This window comes from Sebastes umbrosus, chromosome 21 (genome assembly GCF_015220745.1).
Source record: "Sebastes umbrosus isolate fSebUmb1 chromosome 21, fSebUmb1.pri, whole genome shotgun sequence".
Classification (NCBI taxonomy): domain Eukaryota; kingdom Metazoa; phylum Chordata; class Actinopteri; order Perciformes; family Sebastidae; genus Sebastes; species Sebastes umbrosus.
In genome coordinates, this window is record NC_051289.1 from 19,105,058 (window position 1) to 19,128,576 (window position 23,519).

The window sequence follows — 23,519 nt, forward strand, 5'->3', positions numbered from 1 at the left end:
GCTTCCATTTCAACAGTCACGGGTGTTCCTGCTTTGGCCTCCAGTGACTGTAACTGACTGTTTCAAATGTAAAGTAGTAATTAGTACGAGCAGTGCAAACAAAATGTAAAAACGCCAGTAGATGGCATCTGTGATATTGCATTACACAAAGCATTGGGCATGCGCAAAATGAGGGAGTGGACGTCATTGTTTCCCGAAAGAACAAGCTTTCGTTTTACACGTCCGCACTGATACAAAGTAATCAGAGTTTTTAAAAGTCTGCACCTTAGAAGGCAGTTTTCAAAAATATCTATTTTTGTGACCCAAAACTCAGTTTTTCTGCCAAAACGTAGAGATAAATATCCGTTAATGTGTAGACGGGGCCTTAGTGAACAAGGGAGTGATTTGGGACACAGCCCTTACAGTACGTCACCCGATAACAACCCCTATTGAAGACTTGTCTTAGGCCTGTGCTCTGTTGCTGTAGATCTGTGCAGTGTGCCAGCATATGATTGGCTGCCTGGATGGCTGTACAGTTCCACGTTCCAAAAAGTTTCTTAGCTCAGCTGCTTTCCCTCATTGTTTCAGTGTGCTTTTTTTTTTTGTCGGACCAACTGTTTGTCTGACTATGTTTATTGCTGGGAAGTTATACAGAAGTAGGCCCACAAGGTGACTAGATGGTTTCATTTTTGCAATTATCCGTCAATGCTTTTAAATGACTCAACTCCTGCAGAGCACGCGTCAGCATTATTATGTTAACATTTCCAAGCTAGTGGGATAATTGCAACTATGGTCCACTTAAAGTCAAATTACTCTGCAAAAGGAATTCAGATAAGCGGTGTGTTCAGCCACATCAGAGAGAACAGGTCTATGGAGCCAAACATCTATATTTAACAACAATTCAGCATTCAGCTACAGGAATAAGCAGGGAAACTATGTGTTTGCAAGGAGCAAAACAAAATATGAATAGATACTTTTTTTTATCTGCAGTACATTCAGCAGACTGTTTTTCATCACCATTTACAAAAAGCAGCACATTGGTTGTTTTATGGGAAATTGCTCTTGTCCCAATTTCCCAAGAAGAGAGTCTTAACATCCCATGTATGGTTAGGACCGATAAGACAGACATGGCAAATACTTGGAACCCTTCCAAATGCCTTGTAGAGTAACAAGCAGGTTAGCACCCTCTCTCTGGGGTTCGACTCCACAATGTTTCTCCAGGCTGTTTGTTGCTCTCAAACTGTAAATTTGGACTTGTCAAATTAAGCTTGGCAGGTTTTCAAAGTATCACTGCTGTTAAGAGTAGCGAGCCGTGGTGTATGGAGTCATTGGAGTCCTAAAAAACTAGAAAGAATTCAGGTGTGCACCAATCCAACAGTCCTGCTGGAAGAGTTATGATTTTAGTGTGTGCTGTTTATTACTATTGCTTATTTTTGCAGTGCTTTTTTTTGTTTTCAATTTTGTTTTGATGAAAATATGATTTTACTGTATGAAGATATCACAAAACTTTGATGTTGTCAAATTATGCCTTTCGCTTGCAGCCATTATGTTATTTGAATTTGTGAAAAAGTGTTTTCACGAAAAAATAAAAGTCTACAGTTATAGAGTGCAACAGGAATGAAACCTAAAACTAGTTAGCATTTTCGGTTCCCTCGTCTGGAAGTCAGTTGAGTTTTTTAAATGGTTTTTAAAGTATCCAGGAGGCAAAAAGGATCGGATGAAAGACGCTGTTTTAGATGTACTATTAGATGCATTATGGGAAATGTAGGATCCAGCATTTTTGGAGATTGACCCATACTAGAAGACTAAAAGTAAGGATAGATCAGATACCTGCTGTTTCAATTTTGACCATTCTACTTTAAATCTGCCTGTTGGGAGTTCTCCAACTTTATGGAATTACAATACAAAATCACTTGAGAGCCCCTTTAACCAAGTGATTTACTAGCCTAAAGCCACATGCTGACTGGTAAGGTTGGGTAAACCCTGACTGTTGGTAGGAGATGGGACTAAAGCATCAAAGTCACACGTTTTACACCCAACCACCCACGCCCTCCCTCCTACCTAAGACTATTTGCAGCACTATGTCAATGTCACGCTACTTCCGCTTCTGCTGCTGAGAAATTTCCAGTTTTTCTGCTGAGTAGTCTCACATTGAATGCTGTGACTGAGGCTGAAAGGTACAGCACCGTATCACCGGTATCTCATCATATCTATGATCTGTCATTTCTGAGTACTGACACCTACCAGGAAAGGTGTCATCAGTAATCATCTTCACTGCAGAAGCGGCCCACGCTGTGGGAATGGCTGATTTTGCAGATGGTGACATGATTGGTCGCCTTTAGCATTTCGACTTGAGTAATGTTATTCATTTTATTATTTAAGATTATGGAGGTTAAGAACACTTCATGAAAACACGCTTGTTTGCATTATAGTGTCTATCTTTATTTGTAATATATTCCAACATCAATTCATAATCTTAAAAAAAAAAAAAAAAGTTAACATTATTTCTAATATCCGTAACTGCTGGAAAAATGCAAAGTTTACAATGGTATTTTGTATATATAGTTTGTACAATTTGCAAATACATTGCATTATAAGTTTGGTTGTAAAATTATTTTGTATTAAAATAAACCTTTATTATGTAACACCGACTCTCCACTGACTTCTTGATTGCAGTTTTCATGAATAATATTTCTGTCAGTACAGGTTTGGGATACAGATTTATTCAAAAAGAGCTGTCATACAGATCTACTCTCTGTTTAATTATTGAGCTGAAATAAGTAGTTAGACAAACACACTGACTTTGCTAAGTCTTTTTTTGATCCTGTCAGCATATTAGACACCATAAAGGCTTTGAGCTCTCAAACATAAAAGGTGAGATCTGTGCTGATTGAATTGGCTTTCACGCCTTAATACTAACTCTGCTGCGTTTGCCCATTTGGGCTGGTGTGAAAGTTGTCAATCAAATACCCTTGCGGACCAAACAACCGGGCCGAGACATTCCCAGCAGACACTGGGGAGGTTTATTTGTGTTCTCAAAGAAAAAACGGACCAACCAACGAACCAACCACTGGATTTCATTATAGTGAATAAAGTGATTTTAGCATGAATTCAAAAAACTAACCTACTATTAAATCCATCTGATGGTTGTGAACTGTTCAGGAGGCGATCTCATAATCGATAAACATAAGCGATGTGGATATTTACACATATCATTGGGCAACCATGGTAACACATATGCTTGCCAGCATTTTGAGTGCTGAGATTGTGGCTAATCAGAACAAAAGCAGATAAAACTGTGATCTGTTGTGCTTGAATCCCACATTGTGCATGTCATCGTGTGTCCTGGGATCTAACAGGATGTCATTATTTCTGTGAATTCCTATGAATTTGTAGGCTGCTGGAAACTGTCTGGCTGCGGTCCAAAAGTTAAAAATATAAAGGGAAAATGTCATGAGGTCAAGGAAAGATGTGAAGGAGAAATTCAGAAGAACTTAGGAAAAGACAATAAGCTCACTATAAGCTCCGTAATTATGATGCGACGGCGGCGGATGTTATTGACGTTACTCTGCCGTGGTAAAACTACAATGTTCCGAAGATGGACTACAAAAGGCTCTACTTCCTCTCATGCGTTTTTAAATATATCTTTCAGTGACAGACTGCTTCACCTGTGGTGTGTGAAAGAGAGATACCGCAGGTCCTTCTGTTGCTACATTTTACATATAATAAAGGATTATCTGACCTAACGTGGACAACCGGTGAAAAATATCACTTCATGATCAGGGTTGGAATTTATATGAAAAATGAATAACCTACAGGCTACCACGAAGTTTATATGATTAATAGAGTTATTTTTTTAATTTATAGTGAAGCAGTAGAACCATTAAATGTATATTTCTTCCTACTCCTTTTCAGACGTAATATTTATTCATGTTGATTGTTTGTTAATTGACAGTTTAGTATAGGTTTACTGTTAATTTTTATTTGTTATCATTTTGTTTTTCAGTTAATAAAATAAATAAATAGAAATAAAGTGAAACGAAATGATTGTCACTGTCCACTCATATTTATCAACATGAATCCCAATTAGTATATGACTGTATGGAAATATTATGCAAGATAAGCATATTGTGTGTTTTCATGAACGGCAGAAGGGTGCATCACTTTAAAAGTTGCGGCCGCAAAGAATTGTGGGATGTTGTTATCTCCTTTAAGTCCATATGACTTCATGTTTACTCCTCTTGGTTTGAAAAAGTCAGTGCGTCACGAAAACATCACAAACTGGACCAGAATTAAAATGCAACAATGAATCTTTTTCCCCCTCTTGTAGTTCAGGAGCTGAACTAAAGGTATGAAAGCGCCCTTTGTTAGCAATCCTTTCATTTTTAGTTATTGTATTTGCACAAAATACACTTTCAGTGACAACATAAAGCAAAAAAAGTAAGTAAAAAATAAGACTGAAGTTTATTATTGAATAAAAATGAGTTCCCATGTGCTTTGCATCTTTGTAAACATGGCCACCCAGTGAGAGTGTTTACACGATCTGATAGAGCACTGGAATTCAGGACATATACTGCACGCAGACACACATCAATCCACTTTGGAAAAAGGATTATATCATCTTATTTTAAATTATAAGTTTATTTTGCCATTTTTTTTCCAGGGGTACATTATCTTTAGGCGGGTGCAGATTTCAGGGTAAAGGTTTACAGGATCAGATGTCTTAAAAAGCACCAGTATGACGCAACAAAGCAAGACAAACTAGCGACTGACTGGGGAAAAGGGGCTGGTTTATGTACTGAAGAGCTGATGAGGGAAAAAAACAGGTGAGCAGGTGGGCGGGGAAGGTCTGGTGATGGAGGTGAGCAGGTGACTCATGTGAGCCTCCACTCAATGGGTTCATCTCATTTTAATTAAAGGAGCTGATGTTTTCCACCAATCAGGGTCTGCTATAGTACACACACTAATGTGGACAAGGCCCTGTGCATTCACACCAGTGTTCCCACTTATTCTGGCTGATTACACCTCTGCTCAGGTTAAAATTGGGTTGAAATATGCTGGAATTACATGAGGTCACCAAACGTCACTTCTTAGAGATATGTCAATCCCGCACAGTCTTTACATGCCCATATGCTCCAGAGACAGGGAGTCTAATTAGTTAAAATCAGTGTAGGGACGTTTTGACCTTCCATTCACAATAATGCTTACTTACCACACACTAGAAGACTTTGAAAAGACTTTTAAAAGACTGAAGTCTGACACCCTCTCACATCTAAAGACAATGCATCTTAAAGGTCCACTATTGCAAAAAGTGAGATTGTCATGTCTTTTGTATTATAAAGCAGGTTTAGGTGATGTGTAAATACTGGGAAAGTATCAAAACACTCAATCCATGGAGAAATACACACAGCCAGTATTCCGAAACTGTGCGTTTGAAAAAAGCCGTTAGGATTTCTGTCCATTTGTGATGTCACAAATCTACAATTTAGACCATTTCACAGTTTTAAACGTAAACATACTAGATGTGTCCCAGTTTATGTCCTGTTGCAGTGTATGTGAATGACATCAGCCGACAGGATGTAAACACGGACCCAAGCTGTTTCCTAGCAACGCAATTCCATTACCATTCTGTTGAAATGCACTGAAACGGAGCGTTTCAGACAGAGCGTGAATACAGGTATATTCAGACTGACAGCATGAGAAAAATAATGTGTTTTTTGAACATTAAAGCATGTAAATATGTTCTAGTAGAAACCCCATATACAAACGTGAACCTGAAAATGAGCATTATATGTCCCCTTTAAGTCAGCGTTTTTAGCCACAGACTAAAACGTTTCTTGCAGGGTCACTATTTATAAGACTAGCCTACTTCTAGATTCATTTTGAGATCATACCCATCCTGTTCCTGATGAAAATTTACAAGAAGAAAAACTCTTGAGAAGAAAGTGGACAGAAATTGCTGCTACAATTAACTTTGATGAACTGAAAACACACTGTGAAAGTGATGAAAACACGGACAGCTCCCAGACAACGCCGTGGTAGCGACCTGTCAATCACAAGGTAGCCACGCCCTAAAGCATCCCCTGCTTTATGGTCTATTTGACTCTAAATGGGACCATAATTTACTAAATGGACATCATGCTGATTGAAGAAGACTTGAAACTAGCGATTGAGATCATAAACTCATGTTTACAATGTTTACTGAGGTAATAAATCAAGTGAGAAGTAGGATCATTTTCTCACAGACTTCTATGCAATATTCTTTTTTTAACCAGAGGAGTCGCCCCCTGCTGGCTGTTAGAAAGAATGCAAGACACTTCTGCATTGGCTTCACTTCTCAGGTAGCCCCCTGGTTGCAATAGTCAGGCCTAGACATTATAAAAGCATCCATTAGTTTTTCTGCGTCAGCCTGAGAGAGAAATGGTCTAACCTTAGCGATGTTTCTAAGATGATAAAATGACACTTTCTAATGTAGGCTTCAAAGCTGAGGTCAGACTAACACATTGATTTTGGTCTTTTTATGGGATTTCTTGACAATATGAACAATATAGACTAACACCAGGCTTCTCCTGTAAGTTTCTCATCCTCTGCTGCTCTCAGCCTCTGTCATTTGCAGTAGTCAGTAGCAGCAAAGTTTGAACACGCACTTCTTTGAGTAATTCCATCATGTGCGAGCTAATGTTCATCCTGAGCTGGGGTGTTGAATGGAGGAGGGGGGGTTGTTTGTCCAAATCCCCTGACAGAGATCTGAGTGGGGTTTAGTGAGTGAGCATTGATCTCCTTTCTCCCTCGTTTAAGACGTTAACGTCCCTTTAGAACGACATTTAATGTGCAAATCCCCCATCAGCTCAGTTCATGCATCTGAACTCACTGAACCTGCTGCACACGCTCAAACACACCAGGGCGACCACTGGCTACTGATATCAGTGTGTTCTAACGGAACCTGGAATGTGACTAATACTCATTGGGGAGGCGTTTGGATTTAATCTTCTTTACTTCTAAACATGATTGTTCCCTCTGTGGGGACAAATCATCATCATGCTGCTGTTTTGACAAAAAAAAATCATTGGCTCTGTATGCATAATAAACACTCACTACATTTTCCTCACATCATTTTGCTGAGGTAAAAGCAGAAGCTATATGACATAGTTCACCTGAAAGTAAGATATCTACTTTTGCAGAAATTGCATTAACTATTGTTTCCCCAAGGTGACCCCATTAGCTGCTGGTTGATGCCTGAGGACGGTTCTTCTTATCTCTTGAGAGACGGAGGGTCAAAATGCATTTATGATTTCTTTATGAAAAAAAACTGTTGCCAAAAATCCCCTGAGGTGTTCTTGACAAAGCAACAGGACACAAAATTGTATTTTGACAAATCTTTATATACTATATGAGATATATTATGCAATAACTGTTAAAAAAAATACAGCTTATTCAGACTTTTCTCCAAGAAGACGATGGTAGCTGCATGTCTGTTATATGCAAAATTGGTGAGGCCATGGACACAACCATGACCGACAGTGGTGAGAGGAAGAGATAAATCCTACAGACTTGAGGCCTTTACACACCGGGTATGTGACGAATAAACGACACAAAAATGCAAAATACTCACCTGCGAATATTATATGTCTAGGGCTTTTATTGTGAAAGGTAAGAATGGAAGGAGTGGATCTGGTCTGCGCTGCCTTTGCCAAGGTTGAAAGGAGTAATACAATTTGCCGTCTCGGTTTAGTCTACAGCAGGGGTGGGCAATTAATTTTTACAAGGGGCCACATGAGAAACCTGAGTTGTGTTGGAGGGCCGAACCAACAATAACTTGAACTTAATTCTGCTCAGTATTAATTTTCCCCATTGTAAAAAGCATTAAATTATATATTTGTGATTAGTTGCTACTGGTAATCAGAAGAATAAGGATATTCTGTAAATATTTATATAAATATATGAAATTGTGGTGTAGGTCATATAGGAAAATACTCATATAGAAGTAATAAACAGTAAAAACAATAATTGCATCAGTGTTTCATTTTATTTTTAACATGTTAATCTTCCCAAATACTGAATAGGTGTTTTACAGTATGTTAAAGATAGGCAATTGTCAACTTGATGCAAAAAGCAATAAATGCTTTTAATGTTTTACAGTTAATTTTACTTGTTCAGTGGGAAAAATCCAGCCTGCTCTGGGCTTGAACAAGTGCATTGAAATCTGGCTGAATGTCTGAGGTGGATATGCGAAGGACAGCTGAGAGGTGGTCATCAGTGATAGAGGATCTGTATCTGGATTTGTTGAACTTCATCACTGAGAATGTCTGTTCACATACGTAGGTAGATCCAAAGAGGACTAGAATCTTCTGAGCATGCCTCCTCATGTGTGGAAAGTTCTCCTCTTTGAGGGAAGAGTAGAAGTCCAGTAGTGAGACTGACCTAAAGTGCTCTGCCAGAAGTGTGTCAGACTGCAGGTCAATCAGTTCCATCTGAACATCACTGGGTGCATTCTCCACACTGCAGGTGAAGGGAGAAGAAACCATGTGCATCTCACTCTCAACTGTTTTAAAGTCTTGAAATCGCCTTGAAAACTCACCATGCAGTGCTTCTAACATGGATGAGTACTTGTCGAGGTGATCAGCTGATTTTGTGGCTTCCTTCAGTGTTGGCAAGTGGGTGAGAATGTTGTCCTTCATTTGGCTTGAGAGAAGCTGCAACTTTCTCATGAAAGCCTTCACTGCGCTGTACATTTCATGTACAAAAAGGCCTCTGCACTGCAGTTTGACATTTAGTTCATTCATTAGTGCCGTCACATCTACAGCAAAACCAAGGTCAGCAATCCAGTCTGCATCTGTAAGCTGTGGAATGTCCTTTCCTTTCTTCACACAGAACTCGTGAATCTCTTTTCTCAGGTCCCAGAAACTTTTCAGTACTTTGCCTGACAGCTGTGTGGTAGCCTATGTCACAATGTTCAGTCTCGCTTTCCTCCAAAAGTGAAACAAACTCTCTGTGATTCAATGCTCTTGCCCTGATGAAGTTAACTGTTTTAGTTACAACATCAACAACATGGTTCATTTTTAACACTGACTTACACAACACTTCCTGATGTATAATACAATGCAAAAATGTCAATTTCTGCTCAGGGTTCATTTCTTTCACTTTATCCTGCATTCTCTTCAAAAGTCCAACATTTTTCCCCGTCAGATTTGGACAACCATCCGTTGTCACACCTGCCAGCTTGTCCCATATTAGTTCCAACTTGTCCAAACATGCATTTACCTCCGTGAATAAATCACTCCCGGTTGTTGTCCCTTTCATTGACTGCATGGCTGCCAGCTCCTCCGTGATTTTAAAGTCCGTAGATATCCCACATATGAGAATGAGTAGCTGGTCAGTGTCACGTACATCGCAGCTCTCATCCAAAGCCAGGGAAAAATAGTCGAAGCTGACCGCTCTGTTCTTCAGCTGAAGTTCCAGATTCCCCGCGATGTCCTCAACCCTCCTCGTTACAGTCCGTCGCGAGAGGGGCACGTTCTCAAAAGCTCCCTTTTTCTCCGGGCATATTAGGGCAGCAGAGTCCAGCAAACACTCCTTAATAAACTCCCCGTCAGAAAACGGTTTACTTTTTCTAGCGATTTTGTGGGATATGACATAACTTGTCTTGACAGCTGCATCTCTGGATGTGCAACGTTTAGTAAAAAGTCCTTGTTGGTTTTGCAGCTTAGCTAGCAAAGCATCCGACTCCCTTGCGCGCTCTTGTTCAGACAAGTTCTTGTATTTCTCCTCGTGTTTGGTCACGTAGTGGCGATTCAAATTGTAATCCTTGAACACGGCGACCTGTACACCACAAACTAAGCACACGGCTTTACCTTTGACTTCTGTAAATAGATATTTAGCAGTCCATGTCTTGTTGAAAACGCGACATTCGGTATCGATTTTTCTTTTGTTGCCGTGGGCTGACATGTTGAGGGCTAGCTTAGCTTACCAGCATCACATGTAGCTGTTTACCTACGCATGTGCGTGACTACGTAAATAAAAAAACCTTTTCAAAATAAAAGCACACAGCCGTATTGCGTGCACAGCATAAATAGGCCTATTTTTTTATTTATGTTCTAATTTACTTGACCTCACGCGGGCCAGGCAGGGACAGCCAATGTGGCCCGCGGGCCGTAAAATGCCCAGGTCTGGTCTACAGCCTTGTTGTTTTTTCATAAATATAGGCGCAACTCAACCCATTCCGCACAATGTGATTGGTTGATGCCTTTATTCGCGGTACAAAAGCTCAGCAAATCAACCTTGTTCCGAAATAAAAGTACATCACTTTTTCGACACATAATATTTGCGTTCTGTATGAAAATTTGACGTGCAAATTAATCCCATGAAAAAAAAACGCTGCCGGTGTGTAAATTCCTTTAAACTACATGTCTGAGCGAGGTACAAACCACGCCGACTATACAGGAGAGCGGCCTTGTCATGTTCAACGCAACAAAAAGCTATAGAAGATAACATTTTTGTGCTGTATGCCAAAGGACTAACTAAGAGATGAACCTGACTTCCCCCCCTGAATAGAGACAGATAACACTTGCTATCTAACACCACTGTGTGTAGGAAGTGCTGATGACTCAGCACGTGTTGAAATAACATGAGCAAGAAGATAGAATCAGTGTTAACTGGGGAGTGTAATGGTACACAGAAGTCCCAGTTCGAGCTAGTTGAGCGAGTGTCAAAGACAGGCACATTCCTCCTGATGGGGACTGAGTAACCCACTGGTAACTTTGGTAAACTATTGTCATTATAAAAATACGGAAAATTTCAAACATTTCTGTATTACACTATGACTGGACAAACACTTTCCCAAAAGGCAACAGGTCACAATACGTTATACAACTGAAAAAAACCATCTGTTATGCAGTGAAATTGACACAATACGGGTTGCTTTTTCCTCATCCCGGTGACCCCAAGCCCCCATGAGGAGCGCCAGGCTTTGAAGCAAATTTTCGTAGTGGCCAAACTGTGGTACTACAACTTCCGTGTCCATCACCTGATGTCATTGGGCCCAAAACATTTTTTCCATTAAATCAACTTCCCAGTACGAACACTTGAATAGCCCTTATTTAAATCAGGAGGTCTTAAAGGTTGACTAATGCACTAATAGCTGAATCCAGAGTTATTTCCCTTCCTCCGTTCATGTGAATGAGACCCAGACCGAGGCTGGAGCGAGGGCTGGGAGGCGGGGTTAAAGGAAACGCTGTACTGCACCTGCGCTATGGACCCAATGGATGCGGGAGATCGCCAGATGAACCGGGTACTTTATCACTTGGCTGTCGAGCCATTTTGGCTTCATGCACCACTGAGCAACTCTCATAAGAATGAACAGGCGCCCGCCTACAACGCTGCATCCGGTTCTCTTTATACATCCATGGGTGACCCGCATCTGGGTGATGCCGTTAAATGTGTCATAGTATGTTCAATGCATTTCCATTCGCATCCCCTACAACAGTGGAGCAACACTGACACACCGTCCTCATCTCATACAAAACTCTCTCTCCGTTGCTGTTAGAACTGATGAGGCCTTTTTCACGAAAAACATTTTGACATGTCACAGTAGAAAAAGCACAGGTGTAAATAATGAAATGAATGATGACTGAATTCCATTTAGCTGCTTTGATTTCAAGTTCAAGGAATCGTGCATGCTGGCTCTCACTGGAACATTTGAATACCACAGAGCCATTAGAGCCGTTAGAGTTATCAGTAACACCTGTGTTTTCTTACTATGGCAAGTCAAAATGTCTGCTGTGAGAAAGGCCTCTCGCACACCAATCACCTTGTTGTGCTAACCTCAGCAAATGTTGCTAACGGCGTACGGCTAACAGTTTACGGACGGAACTTGCGCTTGTGAAATTTGGTTCCACATTCCGTGCATCAACCTACATACCGTGTATTTTGCGTGCATCGGACCACTACCCCCCTACAGTGACGGTTCGGTACAAATACACAAACCATTACAGCCCAAGTGCTAACATTAGAAGGCTAGTGGAAGCTAGTGAGTAGAAGCCTTGCTTACTAGCTTCCACTTTCCCAGTGAAATACAAACTTAAAGTGTCAGTAGGCAGTATATTGTTGGCATCATTGGGCAAAAAATCCATAATAACCTTTCAGCATATTGTTATTCAAGTGTTCTGAGAGAAAACTAGATTTCTGCACCTCCTCATGGCTCTGTTTTCAGGCTTTAGAAAATCTAGCCAGTGACTGGAGACTTTGACCAATCACAGGTCATTTCATTGAGAGAGCGTTCCTATTGGCTTTGCTCCGGTCATGTGACCGGAACTTGGCGTTCCTTTACCAGATTTCACAATGGTGGCACAAACTTCCTCATTTTACAGCCAAACCGTGCACTACAAGATGATTCTGAAAACATTTGAGGCAAGAAATAGGCATTAATGTAACATGATATTGATTCATATTTGATCAGCGCTGCCTAGTTTGACCGTTTAGTCGGAGTTCGCGAGTGATTGACAGCCGGCTCTCATTGACGGCAGCTGGACAGCAGACCTTAGATCAGTTCTTCCTGCTTGTTTTCCTCCGGTCTGTGAAATCTTGCAGATGCCGTTAGGAGCACCGCAGGACACATAGGAACATGATTTTTTTCAGGTTACCTGTTTCATGTACTACTGTCACGATATTGCGACTGTTTTACAAAAATAACTTTTTTTAATCATATTTGCTCCAATCTCGCCTACTTTAGCTTTAACAGCATGTTGGGTCATCCCACATGTTGAATGTTGTAAACGGACATATGTCTTAAATTGTATGCTAGCTACACAAGCAACACTAATTCTAACGCCTGTTGTCAAGCGTCAGTCAGCCGTTGCCATGGGAAACACCTACCTAGAGGCCTGAAGCATGGACACTATTTTCACAAATATATCAAAAGATGTTTTTGTCTTTTCCCTTATAGAAAAATGATACTCAATAGCTGTGGTTTCATTAGTTTTCCTTACACAAAAGTGAATTCAAATTTCAGTTTGACTTTAAATACTGTACAGTAGAATGAATGAGTGATAGTGTGATCAGTGATCAACCGCTCATATGTATCAAAAAGCTTGGGACAGAATCATTCCTATACAAATGCTGCAACTTACAGTGTTCATTTGGGTTATTTTCATAAGCTACATGACAGTATATGGGTAAAAAAAAATTATTAAAACAACGGTAATTCTATTTTTTTTTTCCCTTTCTTTACTCCCATGATACTTTGCCTCGTGGTAATGCATCTGCCTCCAACTGGCTACCTGAGGCTGGTTGAAATCATGACAGGAAAAAGAAAGTAATTTTCTCTCAATGAAAATCATGGTCTGCTAGAAGCTTAAGACAAACTAGTCTACTAGTAGTGTACTCAAACAATGAGAAACAGTCATGGCTGCTAGTGATGGAGACAGAAAACAAATGTGGGAAAGCACCTGTAGTTGAAACTGCCCTTGAAACAGATGAAGCCATGATTAAAACAGCTGTTCTGTATTTTGAAACAGTCAATAAAAGTCAAGTTAATAGTGAAGCTGTGAGTTTCATTACTTTAAATGCATGTAATAAAATACAAATGACAATTATAGAAGGTAATCTGCATGAGAAATATAGGAAAAGAAAAAAAAAATGTTGATAATCATCTACCTATGTGATCAATTTGACCTGGACAGACATGATCACCTTAAGAAGTTTTCATTGTATATCAAATATAATTCTGTCTTGGATTGTCCATTTTACTTAATGTTTTATTGTGTTTTGCTGTCACTATGGCTTCCACCAAATTTCACCGAGTGAGTCAGTATCCTTTGAATCCAGGAAACGCACATTGATTCCGATTAATTTCACATAGCAGTGTTTGTCTATTTTTAGAAAGTTACTTCTGTAGAAACAGAGTGATCTCCTTTAGAGAGTTGCAGGGAAATTGCTTAATTTCCAACTGCAACTGCTATAGCAAACTGCAATGTGAAAAATAAAAAAGGGCAAACCCTCGATGTGAAGCTAAAATATATAATTTACCATCATACACAAGTTGTCTACTGAAAAATACAACACAGGTGTGGACATGATATAACGTGTTTACGCAAATTTGTTTTAACGCCACTAATTTCTTTAACGCATTAATGCAACTTGCGATTTTTAGGTTGTAGAGGGCTCAGTTTTAAAGCTAGAGTTAAAATACTGGTATCATATGAAACTAGACAAACCTAAGGAATCCATGATGCTCCAAAGAAAAAACTAGCATGGTGAATTTCAAAGGGGTTCCTTGACCTCTGACCTCAAGATATGTGAATTCTATGGGTACCGTTTGGGTACAGTTTCTTGCATGCAGTACAAATGTGTTATTTTCGCCTATACTAAAATGGTATATTTGAATATTTCTGCATATTGGGGTCCCTAAACAGGCTTTTTTTTTTTTTTTTTTTAAAGATTATTTTTTGGGCTTTTATAGCTTTATTGATAGAGACCTAGATAGTTATGAAAGGGGAGAGAGAGAGAGGATGACGTGCAGCAAAGGGCCACAAATCAGATTTGAATGTGGGCCGCTGCAGTCACGACTCTATCCGCTCTACCCGCTGAGCTACCGCAGCGCTCCAAACAGTCTTGATTTACATAAACTGGGTATGACTGTAAAGCTGAGACTCTTGTGGATCCAATTAGCCCAACTGCGTGATGATGTTAGTCCTCATAGTAGCCATTTCATTGTGGTGAGACAATTTTTTGAAACTTGACCTCACTGTACAAAATGACCTGTTGTGACCTCTAGAGTGGTACCTAGACCGTTACAATTTGAAGCGTATAGGGGCGTTATTTGACTAGTTGGGAGTGAGATCATGTTCACGGAGTTCCCAAGGTCACAACCTTATCTGGGACCCACTTGTCTTGTTTTATCAAACATGTTTGATACGTGCTCTTCTGCAGTAGTTTGCTGCTTCTTGACGTCGACTCTTCTAACTCTCAGCACTATTCCAACATCAAGATGGTCATCAGTTGGTTTGACTGTCATATTAACATGTGCACGCATACACTTGGCCTGTCTGTGTGAACACAGCTGTAGAGTCTCAACAGAACAGTCCAGGACGGGACTGTCGAAGGGTGTGTTGATACAGTATGCTGTGCTTTCAGCCAATCCCTCCCCCTTATACACACTCGCACACACACACTTCTGTGGAACATCCTTCCCCAAGCTGAATGACTTATCATGGAGTGACTTGAACTCACTGTGAGTCAGACAGCTGGCCTTCAGAGTCAGACAACAAGCCGATCTCTGCTGGCCAGGCGGTAAGTCAGCTCAGCTTATCATGATCTGCATTTCCTGTGCTCTTTGCCGTTAAGGTATCGTTTCCTAGCTCTGCTTATTTTCATGCCTAACAGGAGCTCTCATGCAGCATTTAATAGCTCTGCATTTTGTGTTTCTGACAGATTTTCCCGCTATTTGAGAAGAAGATGGAAACTACAACATATGATTATGAATACAGTAGTGACTCGTTCACAGCGGCTGAACCATGTGAGGTGGAGCGCGTCAACTATCTGGGAGCTCAGCTATCCACCCTCTACTACTTTATGTTTCTCTTCAGTCTCTTTAGCAACGGGCTGGTCCTGATCATCATCCATCGGTGAGTGGACCAACAATAACTTTAAGCCTAAATGAAAACACTGAGAACACACTGCAGAAGTCATTTAAAAAGAGTATGCCACAAACAAATGGTGTTTTGGTTTTGCAGTTTAAAGCAGTCAGAGGTAGCAAGTGTATGCATGGGCCTCAACACTTCTTACAATGGGTCAATTTTAAACTGTTTAGTGATTTACCTTCTAGAATACACACATTTACTATAACCTGGGAATTACATTATTTATATATATATATATATATATTTATATATATATATATATATATATGTATATACTGTGTATATATATATTTACTACGTACTTATTAAAGTTGTAATCCTTTCACAAACATTTCAGTCCTGGTCATAAACTGTATATAAAGATGGACGACATGACGGCTCTCCAAAAGTGAAGCCAAAACATCTTGATCGGCCCCTGGTGGCTGTCATAAAGCGCCCCTTCCATGTTAGCGGATGGGACACGGGCCAAACTAAAAAGTCAAAGTACATGTCAATTACACTTTTCCCAAAGATGATTTCTGTCATTTTAGGTAGTTCTTATCACGCTGATGTATGTTCAAGTGTTGATTTTTTTTCGGAGAAGTTTGGTTTTAATTAGGTATTTGATGCTATAAAAAGGGGGTGAGACCTCCCGATTGGCAGCTGTGATTGACAGCTGTGATTGACAGCTGCCAATGAGCTTTTTTTCAGAGAAAAATTACTTTCTTTTTCCCGTCATGATTTCAATGTGCACGCAGCCTCAGGTATCCAGCCGGAAAGCAGACTGTCTGTGAGGCAAAGTATCAAGGGAGTAAAGTAAAAAATAAAAACACAAATACAACTAACGTTAGTCTAATGTAGTTTTAAAATGTTTTTCCAAATGTTGTTACTATAAGCAAATTGCTTAATCAGAGTATAGGAATGATTCTGTCCCAAGCTTCTTGATCCATATAAGCAGTTGCTGTTATTTTTCTCATTTTGACAATCTAACCGTTGACAACACATTAGTTAAGGTTGTAAGGACTATGGCTGGTTGTCTGTTTTATTTAAATACGCCAAATTGTTATTTTGTGGGTTATTGTTGTTCAGATGATTAAGCTAAGACAGCTAATATGTGCCAGCGTCAGTTGTCACTTGTTGCCACAGTAAATATTCACTTATTCTGCAACCTGATGGAGACACCTGTGTCAAACTCTGACATTTATCAATTTTTTTCCACGCTAATTGGCATCTTGATCGCCGACGACACAGAGATACCATGTGATACCAACGTCAGCGTTATATGATCGGCTCACAAGCCTTGTTAGGATATATATCTTCCACAGATACAAACAAAACATTCAATTATGACCCGTCAACATTTTTAAAATGATTAATTTACAGTCATATTTTTTTTGTGAGGAAAAGCCAGGATTTTCTTCGGCACCTTTCTAAAAGCTCCATGGGTATATTATTTTTTTTAAATGATTCGTCTACATAAAAATGTTATCAATATGACCTTTAAAGAAATTATTCCGCTTGCCTTATTGGAGTCTGAAATTTGGGAGCCAGAATGGACAGAGTAGGTTTAGGACAGGCTTCAGTTCTAGACCATTCTGTGCATCGGTGGATACGACTGGGCATGTCATCAGGTTGTCAGAAAACAAACACACTGGGAGAGTATAATAAGATGAAGTCATACTCTAGCTTCTTATTCATGTATCCACAGAGAGAGGAATACAGTAGCTATCCAGCAGGTAAAGTTCCTCTCTCTAAGCCCCCTGAGTTACCTCCACTCTGTCACTGTCTGCCAACTCTCTTTTCTCCACCAATGCCCTCTACCTTTGTGAGCAAACAAATATTTCTGGTGGTCATGGAAACACAAATGACAATGTCAGAGATGAGCTCAGCAAAGTCTCCCTGGGCCTCGGACTGAAAGAGTGTTTATAATGCAGTATACTATAGAGGGTTGAGGAGATGCTATGTCAGCTGCATGCTGACGGGGAGATTTTTATGGAACCATTCATAGCTCAGAAAATACAACCGAAAACTAGCCTCCTTTTCTTTTTTTTCACATATAAAAGGCCAGTTAAAAAGGAAACAAAATTGCAAGGCAAGACTGAAATTATATCCAATCAATATCAGTATTGTTCCTTGATGCATTAACCTCTGAGAATAAGGGTTATGATTCACTAAAGCTGGGAATGTTTGGCTTCTGTTTGTTGGCTTTCATTTCAGATCTTAAATTTGCAGTATGAATTATGTATGACTATGTTCCTTAAGACTAAACACTATGGAGTCAAACATTCCACAATAACAAAAAATTCAATGATGATCCACACTTTGAGTGTGTAGGATTTAAACCTTTGGGGACTCCTAGTGGAAGTATAAAAAAGACATTGTTCCAGCCAGCACAATACACCACTACCCCTCTAGCAACCCCCCAATAGATCTGACCCAGGGGAAAGCTGAATTAGTTAAAAGCAAGATGTAGACTAAGAAAGTTTTATCAGGATTATTGCCATTATCACTATCTTTTTCTCTACAAACAAAGATAATAATGCTTCATTCAATACATATCTCGATACATGGTCTGCGATAGGATACAAGAACGATACAGTTAACCATGTAACGATTCGATACTGTTTGATATAGCACTACTTCGATATGATCTGATTCAGCTTCAATTCAATTCAGTTTTACTAAATTTATAATATTCTCATGACGTGTCAGATATTTCCTTTCCCAATATGGCTCGATGCAGGTTATTTGCCATGGTTGCAATTTAATGATATAACCTTTAATTTCAACTGTCGTTTTTTTTGTATCCTAAATATACTTGAAATACTTGATGCACAGACAAGTGCTATTTCACTGCACTGACATTGGCCAAAAGCCAAACAATGTAGACACCATAGACTGTGTTGACGCCATCTGTACCCAGCTAGATGCTATATTAGTGTAGCAGTGGGACACTAGGACCCAGAGGAGATTTTAGCAGTGGAACACTAGGCAGTCTAAGCAAGCAATGTAAGTTTATGGTCGATATGGTCAATTTCAAAAAATTAAAAAAACTCTTGCGAGACTCGCTGCCCGACGACCTATCCTAATCTTAACCATTCAAGGTCAATACCTAACTTTAACTATTCAAAGTCAATACCTAACTTTAACTATTCAAGGTCAATGCCTAACATTAACCATTCGAGGTCAATGCCTAACATTAACCATTCAAGGTCAATGCCTGACCTTAACCATTCAAGGTCAATGCCTGACCTTAACCATTGGAGGTCAATGCCTAACCTTAGCCATTCGAGGTCAATGCCTAACCTTAGCCATTCAAGGTCAATGCCTAACTTTAACTATTCAAGGTCAATGCCTGACCTTAACCATTCAAGGTCAATGCCTAACCTTAGCCATTCAAGGTCAATGCCTAACTTTAACTATTCAAGGTCAATGCCTGACCTTAACCATTCAAGGTTAATGCCTAACCTTAGCCATTCAAGGTCAATGCCTAACTTTAACTATTCAAGGTCGATGCCTGGCCTCAACCATTGGAGGTCAATGCCTTACATTAACCATTCGAGGTCAATGCCTAACCTTAACTATTCGAGGTCAATGCCTGACCTTAACCATTCGAGGTCAATGCCTAACATTAACCATTCAAGGTCAATGCCTAGCCTTAACCATTTGAGGTCAATGCCTAACCTTAACTATTCAAGATCGATGCCTAACCATAACCATTCAAGGTCAATGCCTGACTTCAATCATTCAAGGTCTACAGACACCTCACTCATACACCTCTTTCTACATCAAGTCATACACACAGATAACATGTAAAAAGTGGCTCAAGAGGGGCTATTTTGGACTATATCGGTTTTTGACTGATGTATTGATTTTTGACCGATTCCCCTCAAAATTGGAATCAGATCCAGAGTTTTGTATCAATGTAACAGCATCTAAGACTCTTGTATTGATTTTCCGACACATATCGGTTAATCTCACACCTAGAAACCATCTCAATCAGTGCGAAACATTGGGTGTCAAAAATGTTTGTGTGACCCATAAGCATTTAGTCGTTCTCTCAAACTAACTGTTGAAATGTCCCCCTCCTAGGTTTGAGAAGCTGAACACTGTGACCAACATCTTGCTGCTGAACCTGGTGTTGTCCTCCCTGATCTTCATGAGCAGCCTTCCCTTCATAGGAGTCTACACCCAGGTCTCCAACTGGGTGTTCGGCAAGGTCATGTGCAAGATTGTTGGCACCGTCTACTATCTGGGCTTCTACAGCTCTGTCCTCTTTCTAACTCTTTTGACCTTCGACCGACACCTTGCAGTTGTTTACTCCTTGGGCGTGTCGCGATTAAGGAGTCGAAGGTATGCGGTAGCCTCCTGCGCTGTGGTGTGGCTGGTCAGCGGCCTGGCGTGCATCAGGCCGATGATTCTCCACACCAGTTTTAAATATTTAGATAACACAACGTACTGTCAGGAGTATCCTGGTGACATACCTTCTATTAATGTGGAACAGCTGAGAACAGCTGGATTTTACCTTCAGCTCATCCTTTTCTTAATCTTTCCGCTGGTTGTTATTATCTACTGCTATGCAAGGATTACTATCACTGTCATGTCATCCAAGATTGTTACCAAGTTCAAGACAGTCAGGTTAATATTTGTCATTGTCCTGATGTTTTTTATGTGCTGGACCCCATTCAACATTGTAATGCTGATGGAAGACGAAGCCACTACCTGTGAGGGAAAGGAGAGAATGGCTTATGCTCGTGAAGTCACTCGTGTCATGGCCTACACTTACTTTTGCATCAGCCCCCTCTTCTACACATTTGTTGGGAAAAAGTTCCAGAACTATTTCAGACAAATGCTGGTGAAACGTTTCCCGGGGTTAGAGAAGCATGTTTCTGTCCGTCAACACAGCAAAACCAATTTGTCCACAAAAAGTACAAGAAATTAGGTTTAGGAATGGGAAGCCCTTTGTTTCCCAGGACTGCCTTGTGTTCAACAAACCACTGGCTAAAAACATACTGGTACCGATCAATATCTACTCTTTGGTTAGCTATGTTACGGATTTCACCCTTCTCATGCCGATGACCTTTTATGAATGTCGATTGTCCAAGTCCAGTCCAAATTGAAGCTCCTGTCACCTCTTTATTTGCCATCATGGCACAAATAATTATTGTTAAATGTAGACTAGAGAGGTAGGCTAAGTTTAGCTGAGCTAACAGAAAAGATGATTCCCCACAGAAAAAAACATGTCTCATCCCTACTCGTCACATACCGCCCCATGGCGTCAGCTCCATGGCCCCCTTTTTTTCACTCTTTAAAGTACGTCACCACACTCCGGGCACACTTTATCAGAGCGTTTACTGTTGCCATGGATGGGTTTACATTGTAGTTAATGAAACGCCCAGTGCGTTTCACATCAGCGCTTAGGGGTGCCTTGTGTGGCAGTACCGAACAACAATGGCCATGACGAAGCCTGACGCTCTGGGAATGAGAACTCCAGCTCTGTATATACAAATCTTTGTGCCTTTTGAAGACTTAGGGAAATGTTTCCCTTCCTAAACTGTTCAAGCATCATTGCTCCAGTGATTTGCAAGGCTTGATCTTGTTTGGCTTTTCCATTGCAGTAGTTCATTTACAAACTGGTTTTAGTGTTTTTCGTCCCTCTAGTAGCCAGAAGTTGATTAATGGAGCTCAAAATTCAACGAGCGTTTTCCTACGAATGTCCAGCAACACAAGCGATCCATGCGCCATAGCAAGCCCATGCGCCATTTAGGCAACAAAACTACTTGGTTAGGTTTAGGAACAGATTGTGGTTTGGGTTAAAATAACTACGGAAGTTACGTGATAAATAAGTCAAGGTTGACTTCTGGGTTTCACTTGGGACATGAACAGTGGTCTCCACCTGAACCTCCTCCCTACGCCGACTCGGTATGCTACGTCACCTGTCCTGGCTCACAATTACTTGCATTACATATGAACGTGGGTTATATACAAAATGTAGTGCATTACTTTTCGTAGGCATAGCTACGAACAGTGTATGATAACAGCCTGCTAAATTGAATGTATGTGTGGAGCTGTAAGAACATTGATAGGGGGGATCTGTAAACCCGTGGGTTACGCTCAGTGGCAACATTTCTACAACATCTGCGCATGGCAGCTATGATGTAGATAAGGTCAAGAAAATATTGTGGTTATGGCAAATAACCTAAAAGTAAGGTATGGTTGAGTTTAGGCTTAAACACTTTGTTGATTGCTGGAATATTTCGGGACATGCACTCCTGATGCTATTCACGCCGATTCACCACCACAAAAGGGCGCACTCACTTCTTCTTGCGCTGGCCCTGAATGTTTGCACTTGCACAGACGATTCGCTGCAGATTTGTTCAGCATGAATGTAATTATTAAGGGTTATTGGCCCTACAACTGTATCAAAAGTTAAATTGGATTTATAGATCTGCCATAGCTACGAGTCTCCATAGAGTGCTGCAGGAATGAGTCCTAAAACCCAGAAATGAGTTAGATACCTGAAATAAGGTTTATGGTTAACACAAGGTGAAGAGAATTAAACGTTTTGTTCTACGACATAAAATACACCAATAAATACCTAACTCGTGAATTTTGAAGACTTTGTGTTGTAAAAAATGCTAACAAGTGACTAAATGAAATTACTAAATGTCATCACACCAACTCGTCCACCGCTACAGCCTCATTGTGTATACTCATGCGACCGTAGTGTAGTTTGTTTATAGCCGAAGATCATAAAAGGGGTGTTCATTTGTGGAGATTATCTTGCTGAACAAAACGTGTAAGCATCATAAACGTGTGTTTGCCACAAAGCTTACTTTCTGCAATAATCCAAAACCTAATGGAAAAATCCCTTTGGCTTTTTGTCGAGGGAACCAGCGCGATGCTAACTTCCTGGTTGGCTTACAAAAATACGTCATCCCTGGAGCACTCTATTGCCAGTAGAGATTATTAATAGTAAAGACAACATTGAGGAAGATGAACAAAGAATGAGTAAGAGAACCATGAATTAAGTGACAAACTCATTGTCCAGTCATTTTCCACCTGACTGCTTGTGTTTTGATTTTGTCCATATTTTATTTTATGATGTTCCTTATGTCACTTTTTAGAGGGTTTTTTTATTAAATATGTTTATAGTGAATCATGTGCTTTGTAAATCTGCTTTCAAATGATGAAAAAAGACATTGATTATGATGTAATGTGATTTGTTTATTGTCCATTCAAGTTTTATATGAAGCACATTTCACATGGAAAAGAAAACGGTGAGGAAGCTGCATACACTTCACAGTTGGTTGGTTTCTGTTTGAGTTGCATTTGCCTGTGTAAATCTAAGCTGTTTAATTAAATCAAATCTTTGAATCAGCAGACCACATGTTTCTGTTTTTTCACATCCCCTTAACTTGTTTTCTGAGAACCCTCATTTTAGACTGACCTCATTGGGTGAAGGCTGGATTGGAAGGCCAAATACATGTTTTTCATATTCATGTTTAGAAGAGGACCTCCTGGTTGCATTGCTGATCTGAACAGTTTACTACCACATAACCAAGAATTGAGGTAAAGAGCAAAAAATTATATCATGAAGAAAATCAGCCTGATCTTACAAAATATGAAATGACAACATGTTTTCATCACTACTCAATACATACTGATGCTTTGCCAGAATCATCTGCGTCACTTTTTCTTCGCAGTAAACACATGCTCAATGTTATGAATTAAACAAAAATACTTGTTTAGGATTAGGCAACAAAACCACTATAGTTAGGTATAGATGTGACTTGACGCTGTGAACGTCGGACATGAACGAATAGCTGACTGTAAAGTGAAAGTTAAACGTAACGTCCAGGATGCGAACAGCGGTCTCCTGGATGAAAGCCCTGTGTTACGCTAAAACGTGCCTTGTGCAGCAAT

The 23,519-nt window shown here is 40.0% G+C and overlaps 1 protein-coding gene across 2 annotated transcripts; it reads left to right on the top strand.

Moving 5' to 3' along the window:
- The first annotated feature begins 15,110 nt into the window (after positions 1 to 15,110).
- On the top strand, positions 15,111 to 22,275 carry LOC119480541 (C-C chemokine receptor type 3-like). 2 transcript variants are annotated; one of them, XM_037756914.1, is made up of 3 exons: positions 15,111 to 15,318; positions 15,406 to 15,599; positions 19,686 to 22,275. In XM_037756914.1, exons 2-3 carry the CDS (start codon positions 15,430 to 15,432, stop codon positions 20,533 to 20,535), a joined length of 1,020 nt encoding a protein of 339 aa, XP_037612842.1. In that variant the 5' UTR covers positions 15,111 to 15,318; positions 15,406 to 15,429; the 3' UTR covers positions 20,536 to 22,275. The 2 variants fall into 2 exon arrangements, with proteins under 2 accessions (XP_037612842.1, XP_037612841.1); XM_037756913.1 differs by having other exon boundaries at positions 15,113 to 15,264.
- The last annotated feature ends 1,244 nt before the right edge of the window (positions 22,276 to 23,519 follow it).